The following is a 25,209-nucleotide window of genomic DNA, read 5'->3' on the forward strand; positions in this document are numbered from 1 at the left end:
ACCTTGCAGAGCATCAGATCTTAACTCACTTGAGAAACTGGAGAAATTGATAGTCATGGAAATAAAGCCACAGGACCATAAAACATCTTCAGTCACACACCTCTGGAAAGCACTGGATAATGGGAAGATAAGGATTACTTTTAGAAATCAAATGCTTCCATGCTAAGGTGGCTATAAGTGGTCATAAAATACAAATAGAATATAGCTTGAGGGATAATGTTTGTTTTCATGTTGTGTTGTGATATTTGCAGATTGGTCGCTGACAGTGGAGCCCACTTCTTTATAAGGGTAATTTATGTATAGCACAATGAACTCAGTAATAAACTTTGTGTCATCCTTTGCTTATATAATTAAAGGTTCTGAAATAAGTAACAGACATTTTTCCTAACAGCCGTGGAGCTGGACGGCGTAGACGGTTTGAGGGAGAAGACCTAGGGCCACGTATGAAGCGCCTGAGGGGACCACCAAGCTTCAGAGGCAGAACTGAGAAACCAAGTAAGATGATGATATAATAGACTAGCTGTATAATATACTTATCATAGTAGTGAGATAACTTTTTGCTTCCAGCATAGGAATACCACTAAAATTAAGGTTTCAATTTATGATGTGATTAGGTTTAGTGAAATGCTTGCAAGGTGAAGAATGAAAGAGCAACCAAGAAGTGACAGGTACACACAAAAGAAAATAAATGATATAGGTTGTCAGGCATTGCCATCTCACAGATATCCTGTGTTTTTGACCAGTTTTGAACTGTTATCTATAAGATAAAAAAAAAATTGTATCTTGAAAATATCCTAATAGTATCTCAGTTAGAATATATATATTTTTTATTCTGATGACATGTACAACACATCTTTTCTCTACACACATCCACTCCTTTCAATAGTTCATGAGATTATGATGCAGGAACTGTATTGTCATGGAGCCTGAGGAATGTATTGTCAAATACATATTGTTCTCTCTGCCTACACTTTTTGATGGTGCTAAATAAGAGTTTCACTTACTGCATAGAAATACAGTGGCTTAGATACAGTGCAGGAAATTTTCACACAGTTTGCATCTGCATTTGGACGTGTGTGTAAATGGCCCCTGATAATTTTGGTCTTTGTGGTTTTGCTCTTTGATGAATTAATTTGCATCTGTAGGAAAATTATACATTAGCAAATTAATTTTAAATGCCTGTGCATAAATTTGTATTATAGTACAATACAGTGGAACCTTGTTTTTTTAACTTGATTCATTCCTGAATGCCATTTGAAATCCTAAATGTTTGAAAACTGAAACTATTTTCCACATAGGAGTCAGTGTAAAATGGATTAATCTGTGCATGACTTGTCCACCCTGTCTTAGCAGCTTATGACAGACGCTCCCACTGCCAAGCTGGCCACTCCACAACATCAACTCAAATTATTTATCCAGGAAGGACATATTGAATGAACTTAGTGACATGGAACTCATCAGAAGATATTGTTTAGATTGTGAAGGTATTCCTTTGTCATTAATCTAGTGAGGGAAGCCTTAAAGAGTGACACAGAGAGGAACAACCCACTTACTACCAAAATAAAAGTGATCATAAAACTTAAACATCTTGCTGCTGGAAAATGCAGATGTGCAAAAGTAGTGGCATTGTGGGGTCATCAAGAGAGTCACAGGTGGCTTGGGAGATGATATTACTCCATAGCTGGCCAAAACACTTTGTTTACATTGAGCCTCTTCAATGGAATCACATTTACATTATTTCAAAGATTAAATTACTGTCTTACACACTGTCTCCTCCAAATATATGAAAACAAATTAAATATTTACAGAAACTACAAATTAGTAATAAATGGCAACTTTTGCTTTGTCTTTTAATATTTGAAATCAAGTAACTTTGTTCCAGAACCAAATTATGGTATGGCAACCAAAGCAATTATGAGTTTAAAATTTTGTATGAAAACCAATTTGCTTGAAAAGGGAGGTGTTCAGTAACCAAGGTTCCACTGCACTTGATATGTTCTAGTTGATTGGATAGGCACAAAGTTAAAGTAAGATTAATAGTTATTGAGTAAGAAATGGTTTGGATTAAGTATTTTTGAAGATCAATATATGAATATGAATAACTTACCCCTATTTATGTACCATATGGTCCTTTTTTAAGTTTCCATAATTTTGCTGTTTTAAGTCTTCATTCAAATTGCAGTCATCAACTATATGAACTCTTTTGTATTTAAAGTCTATAGATAAATCCAGTGTATCTTAGAATAACAAAACAACAAAACATGAAAAAACAGTTCTTGCAGTGCCTGCATATCCTCGGGAGCGCATGAGAGAGCGGTCTCCAGTGTATAGGAGTGTTCCTCGTCGTGAAGGCTCTTCCTATAATGGCACCAGCAGTCACAAGTTGGTGAGTGTCATAGAGGTAGGAAAACTTGACTTGTTTATTGAGAGAATATGGAGGAAATATACCTAATATAGTTAATTAACAGTTGTAGGTAAATAGATATTTTCTTTTGAATAACATTTTTGTCCTGATTTCTCTTTGATATGTGAAGTTTAGTAAATCCTCAGTTTAGGAGACAAATGTACTAGCAATGTAATGCACAAGTAATTGTACAGTACATTTATTGATAAGCATTTTAATAAAGTAAAAAATTTAAATAGCTCATCAGTTCTTTTATAGAAAGCAGATGACATTTTTATTGAATCTTCTGAATTTAATCAAGTCTTTACATAATTGTATCCAATATTTATAGTTCACATGCCAAATTATCAAAATAATTTTATATATGCATAGTGCAAACTTTGTACTAAATTATGACTTGTAATAAATTAATGAAGGTAAGAGATACCATCTGTTACCTTTAGGTAAACAGTAAAATATTCACTTCATGTAGCCTTCATACTTCATAAAGCATTTGTTTTGAGTAAAACCCTACACAGTATGTGATAAAGGCAATGTAGGTACTGTGCTGCATGGGCAGTACAAATACTAAGTAACTCTTTGTCTTGCAGGTTATGATAGGTTATGTACAGTTTATTGTGCATTTGTTTTCAATAGAAACCCCATGCTCCAATAGGATGCTCAGGATGTGCTACACACATTTTTGTCTTTAGGCATGCAGATGAACTTTTTTTTCCAGTGGGGTCTTTGTTATGTTCTTGCATTGTGGAATGAAACACAATGCCACTAATGCTCATAAATGCAAGAGATACCCTATTGTAATCTACCTTGTACCTGTTGGCAGTTGCTGGGAATGAGTCATGTTGTCACAGCCACTCCATTTGGTAACTGCCATCAGTTTATTTATTTATTTATTTATTTATATATTTATTTTATTTATTATTTATTTATTTATTTTTACATCTCTGAGGGGTTTTGTTTGAGCACATTTTCTTTGGTTTGACAAATTAATTAAGTCATAAGAAAAGGGTGATTAAATTTTTTACTGGAAAAAAAATTGACATACAACCGTCCATTGGTCTGTTGAATGAACATTTTACTGCTGTTTAGCTCTGTGAAGTACGACTTGACTATTGTTTATTAAATACAGTCATGTATCTTAAGAATATAATGTGTAACCAAGGGGTTTTAATAACAGGAGACACTTTCCCATACCATCCCCATCCAGACAAGTGAAGCCAATGGGCGGAGCTTATGATCAGCTGATAGACCCAAAACATTGCAATCTCCTGTGTTGAGCTATGGGAATTTACCTTGTCTTCTGCATACTAGACAAAAAATAAGAAGGAATTGATGGTTTGAGTTCGGAAAAGTACATTATAGTTTCCTAAATATTATGTTATGTAGACCTATTATAATCTATGGCAGTTATGCCAAATAACCACAATATCAAAAGAAATACACCAGGAGAAATGGTACTAGAAAGATTTTTTTTTAATTATTGTTTTTTACATGACAAGGCACAAACAGTAAAACAAAAATTCAATTATTAGATGCCTTTTAAGTGTACAGTGACATGATATCACACATAATTCTAAGTAAGTGCTCTTCAACCTAAAATCACATGACAGAGAGAGAGAGAGAGAGAGAGAGAGAGAGAGAGAGAGAGAGAGAGAGAGAGAGAGAGAGAGAGAGAGAGAGAGAGAGAGAGAGAGAGAGAGAGAGAGAGAGAGAGAGAGAGAGAGAGAGAGAGAGAGAGAGAGAGAGAGAGAGAGAGAGAGAGAGAGAGAGAGAGAGAGAGAGAATAAAATTTCAGATAAAATCAATAAGCAAATGCATAATTATTCTATTTGAGATCAATCTGGGTAAGTGATACTTTACCAAGAAAAAATCAACCTTCAGGCCATCCTTCACCTAATATATATATATATATATATATATATATATATATATATATATATATATATATATATATATATATATATATATATATATATATATATATATATATATATATATATATATATATATATATATATATATATATATATATATATATATTGTGTGTGTGTGTGTGTGTGCAAGAAAAGACAATGTCAATCCCATTAGTTATTAGAATTTACAGTATATATAATATTCATTACAAATGAAATTATTGTATAGTGTAATATGAGAGAGAGAAAGAGAGAGAGAGAGAGAGAGAGAGAGAGAGAGAGAGAGAGAGAGAGAGAGAGAGAGAGAGAGAAAGTTAAGTGATAGTATACCAAGAAAAATCAACTTCCAGGCCATCTTTCACCTGATACACAGTTTATTTCTTCTTGTTCATATGTATGTACAGTAAAAACCCTCTTATCCGGCATCAACGGGACCGCCGACATGACGGATACCAGAAGTTGCCGGATACTTGAATAGAAGTGAAATTATGTCCACAATCACCACCCTACACTCACGCATCTTACCATAACAAAGATCAGCTGATTGCCGTGCCGCGCGTCGCCACCCGTGCTGCCACAACATGCTTCCTCTTTTCTACAACTTTAGGCATGATGAAGGTGTCAGGCGATAAACAGTGCACACGCAGGACTGAGTCACTGAGTAAACACAGTGCAGTGGGCCGCAGGTGGTGCGAAGCAGTGCGCTCTGGTGGCGAGGGGATAAAGTATGCCTCGCGCGGAAATTTTAATCAATTTTATGAGTACACATTGATTTTTTATTGATTTTAGGGCTTGGGGAAAAATGTGCCGGATACTTGAAGCTGCCGGATACTCGGATGCCGGATGAGAGGGGTTTTACTGTACATGTATATGTGCATAGATGCATATGTATATGTGAACATGATCTCGGCCACCCATATGTCCACCCCAGAGACAGCTTTCTACCTCTCACCAAAGTCCACCGAAGTTGAAAAACATTTTATGATCTGATTTGTATGCATGATTTGCCATCTAAATCCTGGTGGTACAACACAACACCATTTTTGCAGTCTTTTGTGGTCACAAATATGGTAGGAGGCCTGGAAGCAATGGCAAAAAAACAGGAAATAAGCAGCGGTACACCAGCATTTCCCTATACTGTCAATGCTCAGCTGGTGAAATTTTGGGTACAATGGGGGTAGGGGCAACAGTAGACCAATAGCATCTTGGCTTTGCATTCGTGATGTCATGCTGACTCCTATCATACCTCCATTATACCTCTTGCATTGACACTGTTTATTTATTGTTTTCTAACAGGGACTTTTTAAGGCATAATCATGTAGGCCTTGGGTGTTGTTCAACTTTTCAGACATGCTGAAAATCTGATCCCCTGTTCACAAAAATAACTAGCTTTTATTGGTTACAACTAATTATAGAGGTATCTGTGGATGCCATCAGTGTGAAGTAAACAGCCTTTTTTACTTTTTAGCCTTGAAAAGAACATTAGTAAACATGCTTGGAAATAAAAAATTTCTTAATGAAAATTTTTATGGTTACATTGACAATTAAATAAATAAATAAATTCTAGTATAATCCATATATGACTGCTAAGGGGAAATAAACTTGGCAGGCAGCAAAAGGTGTTGTCACACTGACATGTTTTCACCAACTTTCTGAAAATCAACAATTTGTTGATTATGCCTTGTCACACACACACAGCAGTTCACCTGCACATTTGTCAATAGTAAACAAAAATCACTTCAGTCTCTCTCTCTCTCTCTCTCTCTCTCTCTCTCTCTCTCTCTCTCTCTCTCTCTCTCTCTCTCTCTCTCTCTCTCTCTCTCTCTCTCTCTCTCTCTCTCTCTCTCTCTCTCTCTCTCTCTCTCTCTCTCTCTCTCTCTCTCTCTCTCTCTCTGTACAGCTATATTAGCTGCTGCCTACTAGCCTCTTCTGCCCAGTATGGCAGTATCCTAGCTTGCCCCAGGTAGTAACATTGCAACAAAAATGCATAACTGGCAACTCATACTGGCAGGCCATGGGCCTAACCAGCCCAGGACCCCAGTTCTCCATGAGTGCTGCTCAGCTGGCACACAGGCAAGCAGTTGCTGTTCTGCACCTTATTACAAGTTTTGTAAATCCTAGATGAGTCAAATGAGTTGAAATGGTATCCAGCATGCAAGAGTAGAGAAACAGAGACTTCGGAAAGTATAAACGTCTTATGAATTATGCGAGCCACAGTTTGCTGTTATATATCCACAAGTTAAATATAATGATTTGTGAGATTCAGTGATTTTGTATTTTCTTTATTTAATTATTTTATTTATTTTTTTACAATAAGATTTACCTAATATATCTTCATATTATAAACATGGATTTTCATTTGACAACAAAAGTTGACGACAACCCTCCTCCATGAAGACAATCACTTCTGTTTGACAATGTAGATGGAAAAAGATGATGAAAAGAGGCAAAAGTTGGTGGAAACCAGAGTTAACAGAAAAAATTGACGGAAAACATGCCATTGTGACACTGTCTTAACCTGTACAGTGTCGTGCTTTGTCAGAGAAAGGGATCATGTCAGGTTGCATTTTTCTTATATTTTTCATTTTTCCCTATAAAATGAGAAAAATAACAAATCGATTCATTTATATATATATATATATATATATATATATATATATATATATATATATATATATATATATATATATATATATATATATATATATATATATATATATATATATATATATATATATTATATTATTGCCATGCCATAAATAGAATTTTGGCTGCCATACAGTTTTCATTCTTGGATTTTTTCCCTTCTCAGAGCTCATGATATCAGACTAGGAATGCAAAATTTTATATTTATATTTTTTTAAAGCTCTTATTGTCTCCTTTACATACACTTTCCACAACCCTATAGTGTGCGTAATAATTAAGTACTTCTTTACGTTATAAATACCCATAAATAAAGAAGAATTATAAATTTAACAAAATGGTTGGATGTGCATCTGGCAACATCACATGTCTCAAGGCCATGGTTACTACACCTGCAGTTCTCAAAGAGTAGAACATGCTATGAATTTTGACTTTCAATTTTCCTTTCCATTTATTCTAAAGTTTCATTTCCTGTCTCTTATGCCTTAATGATTATAGATTTGAGAAGTAACTTCCCAGGATAAAGTAACTTTCTCCAATACTTTAGCTTTCAGTTTATTTTTATTGCTTTGATATTATATGCATGTTGATGGAGGCATCAAAAAGTCAAAATAATTCCCAAATATGTTTCACTTCCTACAGAAGTATTCAGTCCATAGTAAATCCAAGCCCAAAAGATCAGTATATATATGAAAACATTCACTCCTGACTTGTCAAAATATTCTTTGTTACTGTTAGTGACAAATCTTATATATATAAACAAAATTGAAGACTGAAAATGGCTGTAAAAGGAAACTGTATATATATGTACTAAACACTTCCCTCAGAGGTACATATATATATATATGTACTAGACACTGTAAGGGCTAATTGAGATGATGTACTGCCATGCCAAGAGCACTAAGTCAAGACAGCAAAATCTTTTATTTCACTTTGAGTAGTTAGGTATTTGTAATTTTCTTCTCATGTTGCATGAACTTATTGAACTCAGTGAGAAAAGCAGATCCTTATGAATATAGAGCAGGCTTTCAAATCATTGACTAAATGATGATAAGAGCACTAGAATTATTATTTATATTATTGATGTTAAAAAGTTTTCTTTTTACAGTGGTTGCTTTTCACTTCCCAGAAATTTACTAATTAGTTTGAATCTGCTATAGCACTTAACTAATGATTTTATTTAATTCTTATATAAGTAGGAAACTGATTTAAGGCTAGGCATCAATTGTGCAAAATTCAGAAATCATCAAAAGCTGTGAAAATTCTTAGTGGGAATTATGGTATTAGAAGCAACATTTATAGTTATCTTACAGTAAATTTTCTTGAAATGTGAACATGCACTAAACATTGAATGTTCTTGAATGCATATACAGGAATTAACAACTGTATAAACATTTTCTTTCAGACCTACCAGGATTTTATGCGAGAGATGAGAGACTTCCACACACGTGCACCAAGTAACTTGCCACCAATGGCATTCCCCCCACCAGTATGTACTTTTTTCTCTTTTTTTAGGTGTATTTGTTTCACATTAAACAATTTTAAAGCTGAAACATTAAGAGTAGAGCAGTTAGATGAAAAATAGTTTGGTATAAATGCAAAGAGAAGGTTGTATGATGGAGTATTGTACCAGTTGCTTTGTATACAGAGGGTGTCAGGTTGCATTTTTACAAGGTTTTTTTACAAGTTACAAGGTGACAAGTTATGAATGTTCAGAGATACAAGCAGTCTACTCACAAAATGAAATTGTCCTCTCAGTATTGTTCCTTTTGCTAACCAATAGTTCAAATTGGGCACTACACACCATATAAACCTAGTATGGCTCTTCACCACTACCCATGCAGCAGAGCAGCATAGTGAAGGATCACCCACTGCCAAAGGATGCAAGACCTGTAGCAGTTTATTTTGAGATGCTAGTTTAAAATTTTAATTTAACTTTAAAAATTATCGTACTGCACCACAGTGAGTCTAGCCTGAGATTCTACAGCATACAGACCTGCACCAGTCAGCCCCTGAGAGGCATAGAGATGGGAGGGTTGCAGTGCATGGTGTAGAAAGCCTGCTCCATTACATTAAGTCCACGAATACGCAAACAAACCTGTCTTATACTTTCAGCCAGCCATCTTAATAAATTATATGAATAAAGGCATGTATAACCCGAGGAGAGAGGAAAGGAAAAAAATGTGAATGAGAGAGAGAGAGAGAGAGAGAGAGAGAGAGAGAGAGAGAGAGAGAGAGAGAGAGAGAGAGAGAGAGAGAGAGAGAGAGAGTGCATCTCATAATTTGGGGCTACATCTGCTGAACTTTGGCTACATTCACTCCTAAGTCCACGAACAGACAAACCTGTCTTGTGCTTTCCAATAGCTGTCTTAATTAATTATATGAATTAAGACATGTATAACCTGAAAGGAGAGAGAGAGAGAGAGAGAGAGAGAGAGAGAGAGAGAGAGAGAGAGAGAGAGAGAGAGAGAGAGAGAGAGAGAGAGAGAGAGAGAGAGTTAACAAAGTTACATAGAAAAACAGGCCACAACAGACCTTGCAGTCCTAATAAGGTGACTTGACCTATGACTACTAAGGTGACTGTAGAAGAAAAGGATAGCAAAGCAGAAGACTCTCTCCCCTCCCTCCACTCCCTCTAGCATAAGCTATATGGGAAAACAGGTTGGAAATAAATACCTTACAGGATTAGAGAAGGAAAAATCAGAAGGAAATTTTATAGGAAAGGAAGAAAATAGATGAAATGAGGTGGTCCCATTTCCTGAAGGCAAGAAAGTTAACCTCTAACAAACAAAAACACTTCTAGCCGTAGATTGGAGGCAAAATATTTGTCGAGACAGCGTTTAAAAGTCTTTATAGTGTTGCAGTCTATCACGTCTCGAGGAAACTCATTCCATAGATTAACTACACATGGAAAATTTTTTTTTTTATTCATTAGAGTTGAAATATTTCCCAACAATTTTGCAACCATTTCTTTGCATGTAATTTGAAAAATCTATCGTGAAATATTTATTACAGTGTATGTTATCAATGCCTTTGATGATTTTAAACACCTGTATTAAGTCACCTCTTAGTCTTTTTTGTTTTAATGGGAATAGATTTAGTTATGACGCTCTTCATATGATTTGTTTCTTAGGCGTGGTATAATTTTTGGTACTCAATGGTGAACTGATTCTAATTTATTGATGGAGAGAGAGAGAGAGAGAGAGAGAGAGAGAGAGAGAGAGAGAGAGAGGGAGAGGGGTGCATCTCATTTTAACCCAGGTCGTATGCCTGGCAAATTTGAGTGTTGCATTTGGCAGAAGCCTCAAGCCTGTCACTACTCAGTAGTATCACATCATCCATAAAGCAAGGTGCACTCTCTCTTTCTCTCTCTCTCTCTCTCTCTCTCTCTCTCTCTCTCTCTCTCTCTCTCTCTCTCTCTCTCTCTCTCTCTCACGGTATTAAGTATCAAGTAAGTAAGCATTACATTGTTTAAGGAATGCATACGTTTTTGTAACGAAAAAATTATGATGATGAGTTATGAGCAAAATGACTTACGAGCAGCCTTCTGGAACATATCTCACTTGTAACTCAAATATCCTCTGTATCTATATGTATATCATGCTGGTGTCCCCGTAAAGGGGGATAGCCGAACACATACACTCTCACAGTGAAATGTAAGGTATGTAACCTAAGGGGTTGCGACATCGCTGTCCTGGTGTGTGGTGTGTGAGTGGTCTCAGTCTTATCCTAAGATCAGTCACTATGAGGTCTATGCTCTTTCTGCAGGGGAGTGGCTGACTGGGTGACCAGCAGATGTCAGTAGGTGAATTACACACACACACACACACACACACACACACACACACACACACACACACACACACACACACACACACACACACACACACACACACACACACACACACACAAAGTATTTGATGAAAAAAAAGATTGAATGTAACAGAGATGAGGGATCTGCAGAACATGTGCCGAATAACATGTATAGATGAAGTGAGAAATGAGGAAGTGAAGAGAAAAACTGGCTCTGGAAGAGTGTCTGCTGATTAATTAGATTAGAGTGTGTTACAATGGTCTGGTTATGTAGAGAATAGGAGGGGAGTGATTGGTGAAGATAAGTGGATCAGGTACAAGAGTTAAAAGCCTACAGAAAAACCACTAAAGATGGATGGGTATTGTTAAGAGAGCATTAAATGCAGGAGGAATGTTTGTGGATTAAGGAAGTACAGCTATATTCCTTGTTAACACTTTCTTAGAATACAGTTACATGCATCAGCAGTCTGCATTTAGAGACAACTGGGCAGCAGCAATTTGGTTATATTATTGGTTTAAAGTTTCCTTTTTTTCACCAAGCAAATCCAGATCAAATTCAGGTCCACATTATTGATTTAATGCTAATGAGTGCTGTAAATAGAAGATGCCTTTAGTCACTGTTCTCATTTCTATTTTTCAGATAATTTTCCATTCACTTTAGTGTGTGTTTTTGTGTGTTGTGCCTTGGGTCAAGTTATCCTTCACAAGGGTTTCAGCTGGGTACATGGACAGATATGTATATCTATTCTTCATTCATTCTCACTTCTGTATTGCTTTGTATTTCTTGCATTATTCTCCTGTATTTTGAAGTTATTTTCAAAGGATTCCATAATTGCTCTCAGTCACAGATATGAGCAGCACATTGCACCTCTATACTTTATTTGTACATTGCATACTATCCAGGACATGCGCTTCACTTACCTGGATATTTCATAGGGCTTTTCATTCCAGATGATTTTATATTCTATTTCTTATGTGAAGTTTCTTTACCTTTCAGCCTCCTTTTGATCCTATTGGTCCTCCACGGTACTATGATGGACCACCACTACCAGACTACCCAACCTCCCGATCTCGCTCTGAAAAACGACCATCAAGTGATGTAAGCTAATTCATGAGTAGATTTTTAGGGTTCAGTGAACATTAGGAGGGAAGATAAATTTTGTTATTAAATGTACTACTACCCATAATTATTAATTATTGCAAATACCCTCACCCTCACAGCTAACTTACACCAACATCTGACAGGTATGAGAAATGAGAATGAAAGAGAAGCTTGAGTTACCCTTTTTGTTTTCTTCTGTTAAGACATCTGAACTGTTTTCTATTGCTTGCTCTTCCCAAAGCCTGTATGCCTTCATTCACCTTTTTGCTGTCATGGAAACTATATGTCCTAGCAGCTACGTTGTTTTCACTGGCTGAGTTTTTTGTTTCTACTTCAGGCGGTGTGCTTTCCTTTCTTGGTATGACCTGTATATGTTGTAAGTGTTTGAGGTTCCTCCCATCTATGGATGTAGGTCCACTTCTGGAATGTTTGTCATGTCGGGAGGTTGTTTGTACTTTAGATTCTCGTTGTGATAGATGTGTGAGCTTGGCACACAAGTAGTTTCAACTTTTTATGGATAATGTGAAGGTCTGGCTTCACTGTAGAAAAGGTACTACTTCTGGTAAGAAACAGAAGCATATTTCCTTGTCTGCTAGTGATATTGACAAGAGAATGTGTAGTATGGAGGAGACTTTGGACCATCTTTCCGAGGCCTTGTTTTCCCCTCCCCAGGGTTTTAGGTTATTCGGCTCCAGTTATTTTGGTCAGTTCACAGCTGGGAATGAGCAGGGTGCTCCCGCCTTCCTTATGTGAGCCATGTGGTTGACCTGGTGGTCCCAGCTGGGGTGCAGACAGCATGCGGCAGCTAATGGGTGCTGGCAGAGGCCATGGGGCTGAGCAGATTCCCTCCTGTTTGTGGTAAAGACAAGGCAGTGCATAGTGTCTGGAAGGCTATAAGCAACAACCACACGGCTCCTGTGCCTGGTGGCCCATCCTCCATCATGCCCAACAGTAGACTCCAATCTGGGATATAGATTGTGGTGTCTGCCCTAAGCTTCCCTGCCTGGTGGCTAGCCTCTTATCCACAACAGTGGGTTAGGCCACGCAGTTTCTTCCCATGGTGATCACCCCATGCATCTGTTGGTGTCAGCCATACAGCTCCCATGCCTTGTGACAAACCTGTTATCCTAACCAGCAGTTGAGGCCTTTGCCTACTTGTCCTCTTGCCAGGCAGCTGTTCTCCTTTCCCTGATGATGGGAATGAAGATGAGGAGGAAGTGCCTTCCACTCTGGGGACTTGTTCTCCTTTTTTGCACCTCATAGGTTTAGTGAGGGAGTTTTTTTAATCCACCTTCACCTGAGGCTCTATCCTCCTCTCAGCTCAATGGTGTGGAGAGAATGCAGGGGTCAGTTGTGACCAGTCCTCCCTTTATGACACTATCATGCTTGCTTGTAGCTCAGGCTGTGCACGAGGAGGTCCAGAATATATCCCTCTGTGAGCCTTGTTCAGCTACCTTTTGGTTGCCTAAGGACTTTTTTTTATCTGCTGGAGGATGCCACTGTGGATCTTCCTCCATTTAATGAGGAATTGTGTGGACCCCAGCCTGGGGGGAGTCATGCTGTTTCTATTCCCTCTCAGCTGTTCACTCGTATGAAGAAGCTGTGTGGATCCATGACTAACATAGTCTCATGGATGGACTAGATTCTGGCTACCTTGGTGGGTGCTTCCTCTGGCATGGACTTGGATGTTTTGGAGTTTTTAGTGGCCCTGGCCAAGGCCAAGCAAGGCAGAGGAGATACATTGCAGGGTCTTTATGTTGAGGAGGCAGGCTCGGTTTGATGCCTTGCCTATGCTGAGGAGGCAGGCTGTGATTGATGCCTTACCTTGGATCTTCCCTGACCAGGACAAGCAACAACTCTTGTCTTTTCCCATTTCTGACATGCTGTTTGATCCAGCCAAGGTGCAAGACAAAGCATTTGGTTGCTCAACGACCCATGCTTTTGTCTGTTGTTTGAGGGTTGGCCTCTAGTGTTAGGCCATCAACCCCTAGGCCCTGTGGGGGTAGAGGATGAGAGTAGTCAGGGGTCAGCTTTAATGGCCTCTTCAACTACCCCTGCCTCTACAGCCACATCTCCAGCATGGTCGTTTTCTGCTGTGTGGGAGTCCGTGGTCAGGGTGGATCTTGCCAGGGATGTTATTTCTTCTCCAGTGCAGGTGGTCGCTTGTCTGCAGCAGTATTGAAGAGAGTGGGAGGAGATAGAAGCAGGAGGATGGGTAGTGAAGACCTTGCATTACAGATATGTTTTCCTCTTTTTGTGTCCCCCACCTTTGTCAAGAAGGCCTGTAGAGTTTCCTCTTTTTGTGTCCCCCTCCTTTGTCAAGAAGGCCTGTAGAGTTTCCAGGGTACGAGGAAAGGTCAGAACATAATTTGGTTTTGAGGTCTAATGGTACAGGACATGTCAGAAAAGGGGAGCATTGAGATTGTTGTAGAAAACCAGGCAGGGTTCTACACCCAGTTGTTTCTTGTACTCAAGAAAGGCCTGTATTTGACCTGTCAGCCCTAAACAAGTTTCTTGTAATCATCCCTTTCTGTATGAAGACAGTAGCTTCAGTGTTGGAGTCATTGGGGAAGGGGGATTGGATGGTGTCCCTGGATCTGAAGGATGCCTATTTCCAGATTCCAATCCACCCTCATTCTCACAAATACCTGCAGTTCATCTGGTGAGGCAGGGGGTTTTTCAGTTTTGGGTTCTTTGTTCTGGCCTCACCACAACTCTACAGGTATTTGCCAAGGTGATGGCGCCAGTGGCTGTGTGAGCCCATCAACGGAGCTTCAGTCTGTGGTATTATTTGGACTACTGGCTGGTCACAAAGAATATTTTATGGATGTGTGTGAGAGTGACTGGATCTTCGATTCAGTTATGCAGACAGCTGGGCATTCAGATAAATTTGTCCAAGCCAGACCTAGTATCCAGTCAGCAGCAGAAGTAGTATCTAGGTATGATACTGGATTCAGGCAGGCCTTAGTGTTTCATCATCAGACCAAGTAAATTGGTTTCTGGTGGTGGTGTAGTAGCTCTATGGAGATCGCTCCTGGGTCATTTGGCTTCCTTGGAGAGACTAGTGCTAGGCAGCCGAGTCAACTGTTCTTGGTCCTTTCAGTGGTGTCTGAAGAGGCACTGGAAGGCAGCATCAGACCCAGTTTGGTTACCCTGTGGTGTGCAGACAAGTTTTCAAGGTATGGGGGTCACCACAGGTGGATCTTTTTTGTGATGGCCTTCAATCATCAGTTGCCTCTGTGTGTATGTATGCTGGGTCCGGAAGCATGGAAAAAGGACACGTTCTCTTTCCAATAGGAGGGCTTGGACCTACATACATATCTTTCTTACGTTTGCTCTGATATGGCGAGTACTGGTGCAGGTAAGGGAGGCCAAGAGTGGGAGGATGACACTTGTAGCTCCAAAGTGGCCTCAGGCAGATTGGTTTCTCTGCTGCTCAATCTGCTGGTGGACAGTCCACAAGTTCTGCCTTTGTGGGGTCTTCCTGTCTTGTCAGCCTCATCATGATCTGTTTTGCAAGTATCCAGAGGCCTTCCACCTTCATGCCTGGAGACTCTCCAGCGTCTCTTTAGAGCAGTTGTTCTCAGCCAGGGGAGCTCTCCAGCATCTCTTTAGAGCAGTGGTTCTCAACCAGGGGGGATGGACACACTCCTGGAGGGGCACAAGCACAGGACAGGAGAGGAAAAAAATCATGGAAAATCATGGACTCGTTGGCTATTAGTACAAAGGAGATGCAGCTATTTATCTATCTGATTCTATCTATCTGTGGTGGCATAGTAGGGGAGGGGGTTGAGTGGGTTGCACAGAGAGGAGGGGGAGCCCCCAACTGCATTGAACCAACCTTGGGGGAGCCCAGCTTGCAAAAGGTTGAGAACCCCTGTTTTAGAGCAAGAGGCTTTTCGTGGAAGGCTGCTAGATTTATGTCTTAACCAGTCAAATGGTCATCTATTGTGGTGTATCAGGCAATGTGCTCAGTCTATTGTAGTTGGTGTGAGTTGAGGGGTTGTGATCCATGCTCTACCTCTGTGACAGACTTGGCAGACTTTTTTCTGTTTCTTTGGGATGAAAAAACACTTGTCCTTGCCTTCCAATAAAGACTATCATTCAGCATCGACCCCTGTTCTACAGCAGGCTGTTTTGGATATTTCCATTGATGGGGATCTTTCAGCCCTTTTCAAGGCATTCACCAAGTCTGCCCCATCTCGCTCACCACATGTTCCTGCCTGGGATGCATCATTAGTTTTACATTCCTTGTTGCAGTCCCCATGTGAATCTTTCCTTTCGACCTAATTAACGGACATTGTTACGAAGACTGCTTTCCTTCTGGCTTAGGCATCAGCCCACAGAGTAGGTGAAATTCACGCAATTGTGGTGGAGGTTTGTCATTCTGAGGGTTAATCTATGACATTTTCTTTAGTGCCAAAGTTTTTGGCCAAGACTCAACTTACAGGTAGCAATTCTCTGTCAGAATTCACAGTATCAGCTCTTACTGAGTTTGTTGGCGACTTGGAAGAGGACATGCTTTTATGCCTTGTTAGAGCCATTAGGGAATACCTTTATAGGACCAGGGATTGTCATCCCCACTTTCCCAGACTTTTTGTGATTGTTTCAGAACCTAGGTGCATTGTACATCCTCACACCATTTCTATGTGGATCTATAAAGTTATCCAGTGTGCATATAAGGACGTCTCTGAAGAAGAGATGGATCTAGTTAAGTTGTGGGCTCATGAAGTTTGGGCAGTTGCTACTACTGCCTTGTTTAGGAAGATAAAGTCTCTTCCTGCAATGCTCAAGGCAGAGACCTGGGAGTGTACATCCACATTTGTCTCTTTTTATCTCAGGGACATTGCATATTAATATTTGGATACCTTCTCCCTAGGCCCAGTAGCATCGGCTATGAGTTTACCTGATTCACTAATTTCTTATCTGTATTGTTTTTATTTTATTTTGTTTATTTTTATTTATTTATTTATGTACTTATTTATTTTATTTTATTTTTTTATTTATTTTTTTTTATTTATTTATTTATTTATTTTATTTTATTTTATTTTATTTTATTTATTTTTTTTTTTTTTTGTCTTGAGGGAGTATTGGTACTTTCTGATCAGAGCTCTAGAATCAGCAGTTGTGCTCTTTTATTTGTTCTGGTAGTTTTGTTACTCCTTTTTTTTTTTTGGCATAGGACATGGATGCTACACATATGCCAGATAATGCCCTTTACATAGTATTACACATATAATGTAAGGGATATTATTTGTAAGGCTGGAAAGTTCATCCTCCCTTCTATACTTGGGAATCAGTTCATTAGCAATAACTGATAACTTATGGGTAGTATGTGTAATAAAAACAGGATATATATATATATATATATATATATATATATATATATATATATATATATATATATATATATATATATATATATATATATATATATATATATTTTTTTTTTTTTTTTTTTTTTTTTTTTTTTTAGGAGGGACACCAGCCAAGGAAAAAATAAAAGAAAAAAAAATTCACTGAGATGCTGGTCCCCAAATAGGGTTCAAAGCGGTAGTCAAAAATTGAAGGATAAGTGATAACAATATCAACATAAGTGTTTTGAAAGGTAACACTTTAGTCAGATATTGAAATCTCTAAAAGATCAAAAGATTTGCCAAGATTAAACTTGCCAAATAAAAGGCATGCATGCCAGGTGCACTTTTTGCTGATACCCACTGCAGTCAGTCATGGTAGACTTATGTTTTCCCTCTTTCTAGCACTCTTTCAATATACAGCAATTGACATGTTACCATTGATAAATTCATGATCCATTTTGCTGCCAGTAATGACATGGAAGGGAGGGATGGGGAAAACATGCAACTCCTCCCTGTCTGTTTCCCACACAGTGCTGGAAGATGCAAAGCAACATGGAAGATACTCAGAAATCTTTAATTTTTCTCTCTTACGTAAACAGGATACTCCTAGAAATCTTTAATTTTCTGTTATATAACTTTTCATGCAAAATCTGAAAGCACCATCATATTCAGGAGTATCTTATGTTTGTGAAGACATTTTTTATTTTAAGCATAACCTCACAATGTCTGGATGTAACGATTATAAGTAAAGTGGTGTATAAACTGTAAAATTTAATTCCTTAAATAATACTCACCATAATTACTTTGTTTTTTTTTACCATATTGATGTTGAAAACTTTGATATAGTCAAACCAACATTGCTTCATTCATAGATGTAAAATATAAGTATTTCTCAAAGGAGGTTGAGTTTCTTTCAAATTCAGTGGGCCAGTGGACAGCAGGGCTCCCAACTGAACACAGAGGTCTTGCTGAGGTTCTTTCTCTGAATGGACTAGGGGCTTGTTATGGATCTTGATTAGTAGGTGTGATATATCTATCCATGTATCTGTTTGACAAAAGAATAACATTATTCGTCATTGACAAATATTTCTATTCCCAGCCATATGACCGCAGTGTAGATGAGTTCTTACAAAGGACCAGAGAAAGAAGAGACAGGAGTCGGGAACGAAGATACCGAGAACGCAGATAAACAGTAAAGTGTGGTTTCCTAATCCTCAGTTAATTCATTTGTAAATTGATATATTAGATTGAAACAACTATTGCTAGGTTATTCTTCGATGAAAGTTATAAGATCTCCGTTTTTTGGAGATACAGGTATCAAAAGTGTGTGTGTGAAGTATATATACATATTTGAATGCAGTGTCACACCACCATTTATACTAGTGTTTGCTGCTAGCAGCTTCAACCCCTCTTTTCTGTGTGTGTGTACAATGACATGTACTTAATCCAATTTACCACATATAATAATCAAAACAACCAAAATTTGTTCTTGCTAGCATCTGTACCAATAATTTGCTATAGTAAGCCTCATTTAACAGGCATTATTTTTTTCCTGATTTTGAATGTAACTGTCTCATTGTCCTTTAGCATTCTGAAATATACTCTAAAACTTGCCCTCAAAATAAAAATGGCACATAGTGCTTGATGCCTATAGGTATGAAAACTGTTGTGCCTCTACACAGAGATGTTGCAGGTGAACTGTTTGCTCTCTCTCTCTCTCTCTCTCTCTCTCTCTCTCTCTCTCTCTCTCTCTCTCTCTCTCTCTCTCTCTCTCTCTCTCTCTCTCTCTCTCTCTCTCTCTCTCTCTCTCTCTCTCTCACACACACACACACACACACACACACACACACACACACACACACACACACACACACACACACACACACACACACACACACACAATATTGTGTACAATGTTATCACATATGCTGTTTACACTGTATCTAAATTAATTGATCAACAGATTGTCCTTCTTTCATCATGTCAAGTAGAATCACATTCTGTATATTATTATTATTAATTATTATTATTATTATTATTATTATTATTATTATTATTATTATTATTATTATTATTATTATTATTAGCATCATTACTTATTGTTATTATTATCAACTTATGGAATGTGTGAAGATATTATATATTTGGGAGTTAAGTGTGCATGCATGAATATATATGTGTGTGTGTGTACTCGTATTTACCTAATTGTGCTTTATGGGAAAAGAGCTATACTCATGCTGTCCCATCTCCATATCTTTTAATATCCAACTTAGCCTTGAATCCATGTATACTTTTTGCATTTGCTATCTCCTCATCCAGACTGTTTCATACATCAATACTTCTATACTGGAAACTATTCCTTTTGATGTCTCTTTTTCAGCCTTTTTCCATGTCCTCTAGCATCACATGTATCCCAAACCATCAAGTTATTCTAATACACCTTCTCCACTCCTTCATATGCTTTATATATTGCAATTAGATCTCTCCTTTCTCTCCTTTTTTCCAACGTTGGTAGATGTAATCTTTCCAATCTCTCTTCTTATGTCAAATCTGTGGTATTTGGTACCATCTTTGTTGCTGCTCTCTGAACTCTCCAACTTCTTTATATCCTTTTTCTTGTAGGGTGACCACACTACCACTGCACCTGTCTAGGTCAAATCATTGATATAATCATCTTCCTGATCATCTCTTCATCCATATACACAAAAAGGGTTATTCTTCTTGACAAGTTTTAGGTTTCTCTAATTTTGCTAATGTGTTTCTCTGGGGTCAAATTCCCAGTCACTGTAACACCTAGATCCTTTTCCTCTTCTGCAGCACTCAACCTTTCACCATTCAACACATAATTTCCTTTTACTCTCCTTGCACTCTTTCCAAATTCTATTACTTTACATTTCTTTAGATTAAATTCCATTTTCCATCTGTAAGGCTCATGTATCTATTCACACTCTGTCATATCATTTATATAAACCACCAACATGATTGGTGCAAGTACTAAACCTTCGGGTACTCTACTCGTGACTTTCCTTCACTATGATTCCTGATCTTTTACCACTGTTCTCATCTCTCTATTTGTCAAGAAATTTTCCATCTATCTCAACTGGCCACCTATTAGCCCACCATCATATTTCAATTTCCACAGTAATCTGTGCGGCACTTTATCAAAGGCTTTCTCCAGGTCTAAATAAACACAATCTACCCAACCATCTTTCTCTTGCATTATATCCACCATTTTAGAATGAAATTTCAGTGAGTTTGTAAAACATGATCTCCCTCTTCTAAATTCAAATTGTTGCTTTGTCATTATTTCATTTTCTTCTAGGTACCACATCCATTTATCCTTCACTGGTCTTTCACACATCTTACTGTGTGTGTGTGTGTGTGTGTGTGTGTGTGTGTGTGTGTGTGTGTGTGTGTGTGTGTGTGTGTGTGTGTGTGTGTGTGTGTGTGTGTGTGTGTGTGTGCTTGGGAGGCTTTGTGTCCATCATTCCCTTCTTTGTGATGTTAGCCTGGCATAAAGATGGATTGATTACCATTATTATTATTATTATTATTATTATTATTATTATTATTATTGTGAGAGAGAGAGAGAGAGAGAGAGAGAGAGAGAGAGAGAGAGAGAGAGAGAGAGAGAGAGAGAGAGAGAGAGAGAGAGAGAGAGTCATGTAATTGGTTAGAATTTGTGTTGGGTAGTGTCGTGTGAAGTATTGTTTTAGATCAAGGTATTATAATATTATATTTGCTTTATATTACTCAGCATTACATATTTTATTCATGTAGAATTATGTAGCCTGTATTTATAATCTAGCTCACATTTTCTCTAGAAAACATTAAAATCCATCTCATTAATGAAAAATATGAACAGGATGAAGATTTCATGGATCTTGAATACATTGTCAATACTTCACCAACAAGACACTGTAGTTGAAGTTGCTGGTGGCAACACTACTTTTAGCTTCAGTGTGATAGTATGATGATTGGTGTTTCTATGGAAATTTGTGTGTTCCTCAAACATATTTAAGAATTTGTTTATGAAAATGGACAAACAACCATTTGAGGAATATGAAACGCTTCCAAACGGTATTTTGGACAGCTACCTCACTTCATCTTACCTCTGACAAGTGAGTTAGAGTATAGAGTTCACATTTAGTCTTAGATACAAAGGTGGGCTCATTTACATGTTTTATACTCTTATCTTTTTAATGCAGTGATGTAACCCCTGCTAGTTATCATTGACTGTATTATTTTCTCATTATCAGTGTATTACAAAGGCAATACTTTAATACAACAGTAATATAAAATAAGTCTGCAAGTATTTGTAAATAGATGCTTCAAGGCTATTTTATGCCATCAAAAGCATATATATTTTTTATTTTCATACATGTTCCCTTTGATTGTCATTACCCTATTTTTATATCCCTTAAATAAGACAACTGTATTGTAAAGTGGTGTTCAGATTTGAGTTGATTTCAGGCATTTCATATCTTGAATATTGAAGTGCTGCTTTGTATCATAGAAATATATTCCAGTTTTCTATATATGCCATTCATAAAAAAAAAATAAATAAATAAATAAATAAAATAAATAAATAAATAAAAAAAGAGATGTAGATCTCCATGAAGGGTAGTGGATATATTTTAGTGGTGATTTTTGTAATATTAATCAGACTTGTATTTTATAATAAACAGCCTTCCTGGCTTATCACTAGTTCTTTGTTCCAACCAGTTCATAATGGAGATGTTCAGATCAATTTGAGACTGATCTTTAGCTGTTTACCTGAATATGTATTTCCTTCAAACTCCGTTATGAGTTCTATATCTTAATCTCACTTGGGTGCCTAGACATGTTTTCTATTCTAGTTTGCATAAAGACCTGTCATTAAGGCTACACCAAAACTGTTTAAGATGCCCACTGAGTGACCAACAAGCCATATTAGCTTGTGATTTTTTTTTCTTTTTAATGAACTAAGGAGAAAATTATCTTTTACCAAGCTATAAAAGTTCACATATTTTTGGATCTCTCAAGTTTTTTCAATTTTGAGTCCTTTTATCTGTCATTTGAATTTATAAATGTAAAAGGAAACAAAGTCCCTGAGAGAGAAAAAAAAATAGGTCTCTGATGGGCAGTATTTTATTACTTATATTCAGAAGTAGTTCTCATTTCATCTGTCACTTTGATCTAGTCTGAACTACCTAACATTTTTTTTTCTTATTTTTTTTTTTCAAGATTTTTAAGATTATACCACAATTAAATTAGTTAGAAGGCAGTGTTTTAAAGTGTTGCTTTCAATTTGATTTAGTGTTCCTGTTTGTTTAATGGCATAATAATGATGTCTTTGAACTTTGTGAGTTCTTGAAAATAACCTTGTTCTTTACATTCCTTTCAAGTTTGAAGTTTGTAAAACAGATTACAACATTTCATTATAGCAGTCTGTCACATTTGATGTAAAGTTATATTTAAAAGAAAAAAAAAAATGCTTGATATGAAATCACCAAATACATGGGCATAATATAAAGGAGCAAAATATACCTTGGTGTCAGCTAGCTTACCTTCAATGCTACAAAGTTACATAATTATGAAAAAGAAAAGTAGCAGGGACATAGTACATTTTTTTACTTCCTCATATACCTGCTTAACACTTCAAACAAATTTTTAATTTTCTGCAAGTGATTGCCATTTTATCATTATTGTTATGAATGTTTATTATATGTACATGAGTGTTACCAAAAAGCTTACTTTTGATTCCTCTAAGAACAATGAAATTATGGTGGGGATGGCAATTTAGTAATTCTGTAGCATTTGCATTGAAAATCTGAAAATAATCTCTAAATCTACATCTCACTGTACATCAAGATTTCCTAATTAAAATGTGTTATAGGAAAAGTTGCAATTCTGTAAGCCCTCAGGGGAATCAGGAGAAAACTTGATCACCAAAAGTTTGCTGCATTCAATATTTGTTACAATGAGACCTAGCAAATTCAGTTTGTTACATAGGACATGCTGTTTGGTGATACATAGTGGCAGTTCTAGATGGCAATAGTGTGGAAGGATAGGCTGGGGGAGAAGACTTGTTATTGCCCATCATTCATACATGTTATGACCAGCCATGTGCATCATGCCCAATAACTATGCTTGTCCATTTGTTACTTAAATTTAAGCCAATTTTCACATTAATGACCAGTAGTTGGTTAAATGTGAGGCTTGTTAGATAGACTTAAACTATATTCTCTAAATTAAGGTACATTATATCAAGAGTTTATTGATACATGGAAAGCAGGTTGCACTCATGAAATGTAAATTTTATTTTAACAGTACTACTCTGTATGTTATACCGTATTTCCCGCCATATAAGGGGCACTTTTCCCCAAAAAAATGCTCCAAAAATCACCATGTGTCTTATACTCCGATGATTAGGTTTGGGTAGGCGTACGAGTTATGGTTACCAGTACTAGAATAACACTGACTCAAAAATTAAATACATATGTTTATATAATATCAGATGATGATTACAAATCAAAATAGTGCTAAAAGGTACTAGATAATGATTATGAACTAAAATAATACTAAAACATAAAAACCTGTTGCATCAAGATCGAGATCAGAGACTTTAACATGCACAGGGAGTGTTTTGTTTACCATTTCAAGTCAACAGCTGAGTAGGAGCACTGTAACTCTTCAGCCAATAGTGGAACATCCTGAACACAGAGAAAGCAACATACTCGTAAAGTAGTATCATAGTCATAACTGTTCAGTGACAGTTATGATCACTGATAAACTGGAATGATATTTTCTACTCTTCTTGATGAAAGCCTGATTGAGGGGTGGGCTATGAATATGAAGTTCAGGGAAAAAGGGGGGTTATTTTATTTTTTCTAAATATCCCCTGCCAAATTATAGGTGTGTCTTAGGTGGCAGGAGATACGGTATATGCTTTCTGGAATTTTAAATTAAATGCAAGAAAGGAATTCATAAGAATTTTTTTCATATTCACAATCTCTTGTATCCTTAGTTATCTACTGATTTTAAGACTATTTAGTTACTGATCAATGCTATTGAAACTTGAGAAGTCACATCTTTGTTTTCTTCATATCCCACAATATATTTTCATTAGGACAAAATCTTATTCTGTACCAAGGCACAAGCTCATATCCTGCATTAGGTTTTGAGACCATGTAATGTATTGGAGCATGGTAATGTTTTCTATGGAAAGATCACATTAACTGAATCCTAGATATCCTACAAAGCTCTCATGTAATCAAAATTTTGTGAAAGAATTAAATTAATACACTAAAGACCTATCTATATAACAGGCTAGCATCACTTGCAAAAGGGATATCCGTGACAACACACACACACTTCACAACATTCCCCAAAACTAAATTTAAATTAATCTTAGCCATTAGACCTCTGAGAAAAAAGGATTGACCTCCATCAAATGCAGTTTATGAGAAAGTGGATTTGCATTATGAGGTAATGACTTGATCCTCTAAAAGTTTCTCTCCTCCCTGCTCTTTCACACACACACATTCACTGAGATGTCATGAGAATCTTTCATTGCAGTTTGCATCTACTTATATCAAACTGTTATTTAGTAATTCAGGTATATATAGAAAATCTCTATTAGTAAACCTTATTTATTCATCCATAATAGCAAATCTGATAGATTCCTTCATCAGGAGGGTCTTCTGAACAGCAAATCAGAAAGCTTCCTTCATCAGGAGGGTCTCTCGGTCTTCTAAACAGAGAATCAGACAGCTTCCTTCATCAGGAGGGTCTCCTGGTCTTTGAATAGTGAATCAGACAGTTTTCTTCGTCAGGAGGGTCTCCTGGTCCTCTGAACAGCCAATCAGACAGATTTCTTCATAAGGGAGATCTGAACAGCAAATCAGATATCTTCCTTCATCAGGAGGGTCTCCTGGTCTTTTGAATCAGACAGGAGAGTCTTCTGAACAGTGAATCAATGGGGGGGGACCAAAG

The 25,209-nt window shown here is 37.1% G+C and overlaps 1 protein-coding gene across 8 annotated transcripts in view; it reads left to right on the plus strand.

Moving 5' to 3' along the window:
- LOC135101386 (YTH domain-containing protein 1-like) overlaps positions 1-24,302 on the plus strand; it is a 91,888-nt gene extending 67,586 nt beyond the window's left edge. Inside the window, exons 10-15 of one of the 8 annotated variants that reach the window (XR_010269248.1) lie at positions 392-495; positions 2,274-2,401; positions 8,366-8,449; positions 11,771-11,872; positions 18,332-18,918; positions 20,874-24,302. Coding sequence is in view for 4 of the 8 variants with exons in the window: in XM_064005304.1 (XP_063861374.1) it covers positions 392-495; positions 2,274-2,401; positions 8,366-8,449; positions 11,771-11,872; positions 18,332-18,421 (508 nt within the window). In the remaining 4 variants the exon portion in view is untranslated. Of the gene's footprint in view, positions 1-391; positions 496-2,273; positions 2,402-8,365; positions 8,450-11,770; positions 11,873-18,331; positions 20,697-20,873 lie in introns of those variants that run through there. The other 7 variants (XR_010269246.1, XR_010269247.1, XR_010269249.1 and 4 more) reach the window with 7 other exon arrangements.
- The last annotated feature ends 907 nt before the right edge of the window (positions 24,303-25,209 follow it).

This window comes from Scylla paramamosain, chromosome 6 (genome assembly GCF_035594125.1).
Source record: "Scylla paramamosain isolate STU-SP2022 chromosome 6, ASM3559412v1, whole genome shotgun sequence".
NCBI classification, from domain to species: domain Eukaryota; kingdom Metazoa; phylum Arthropoda; class Malacostraca; order Decapoda; family Portunidae; genus Scylla; species Scylla paramamosain.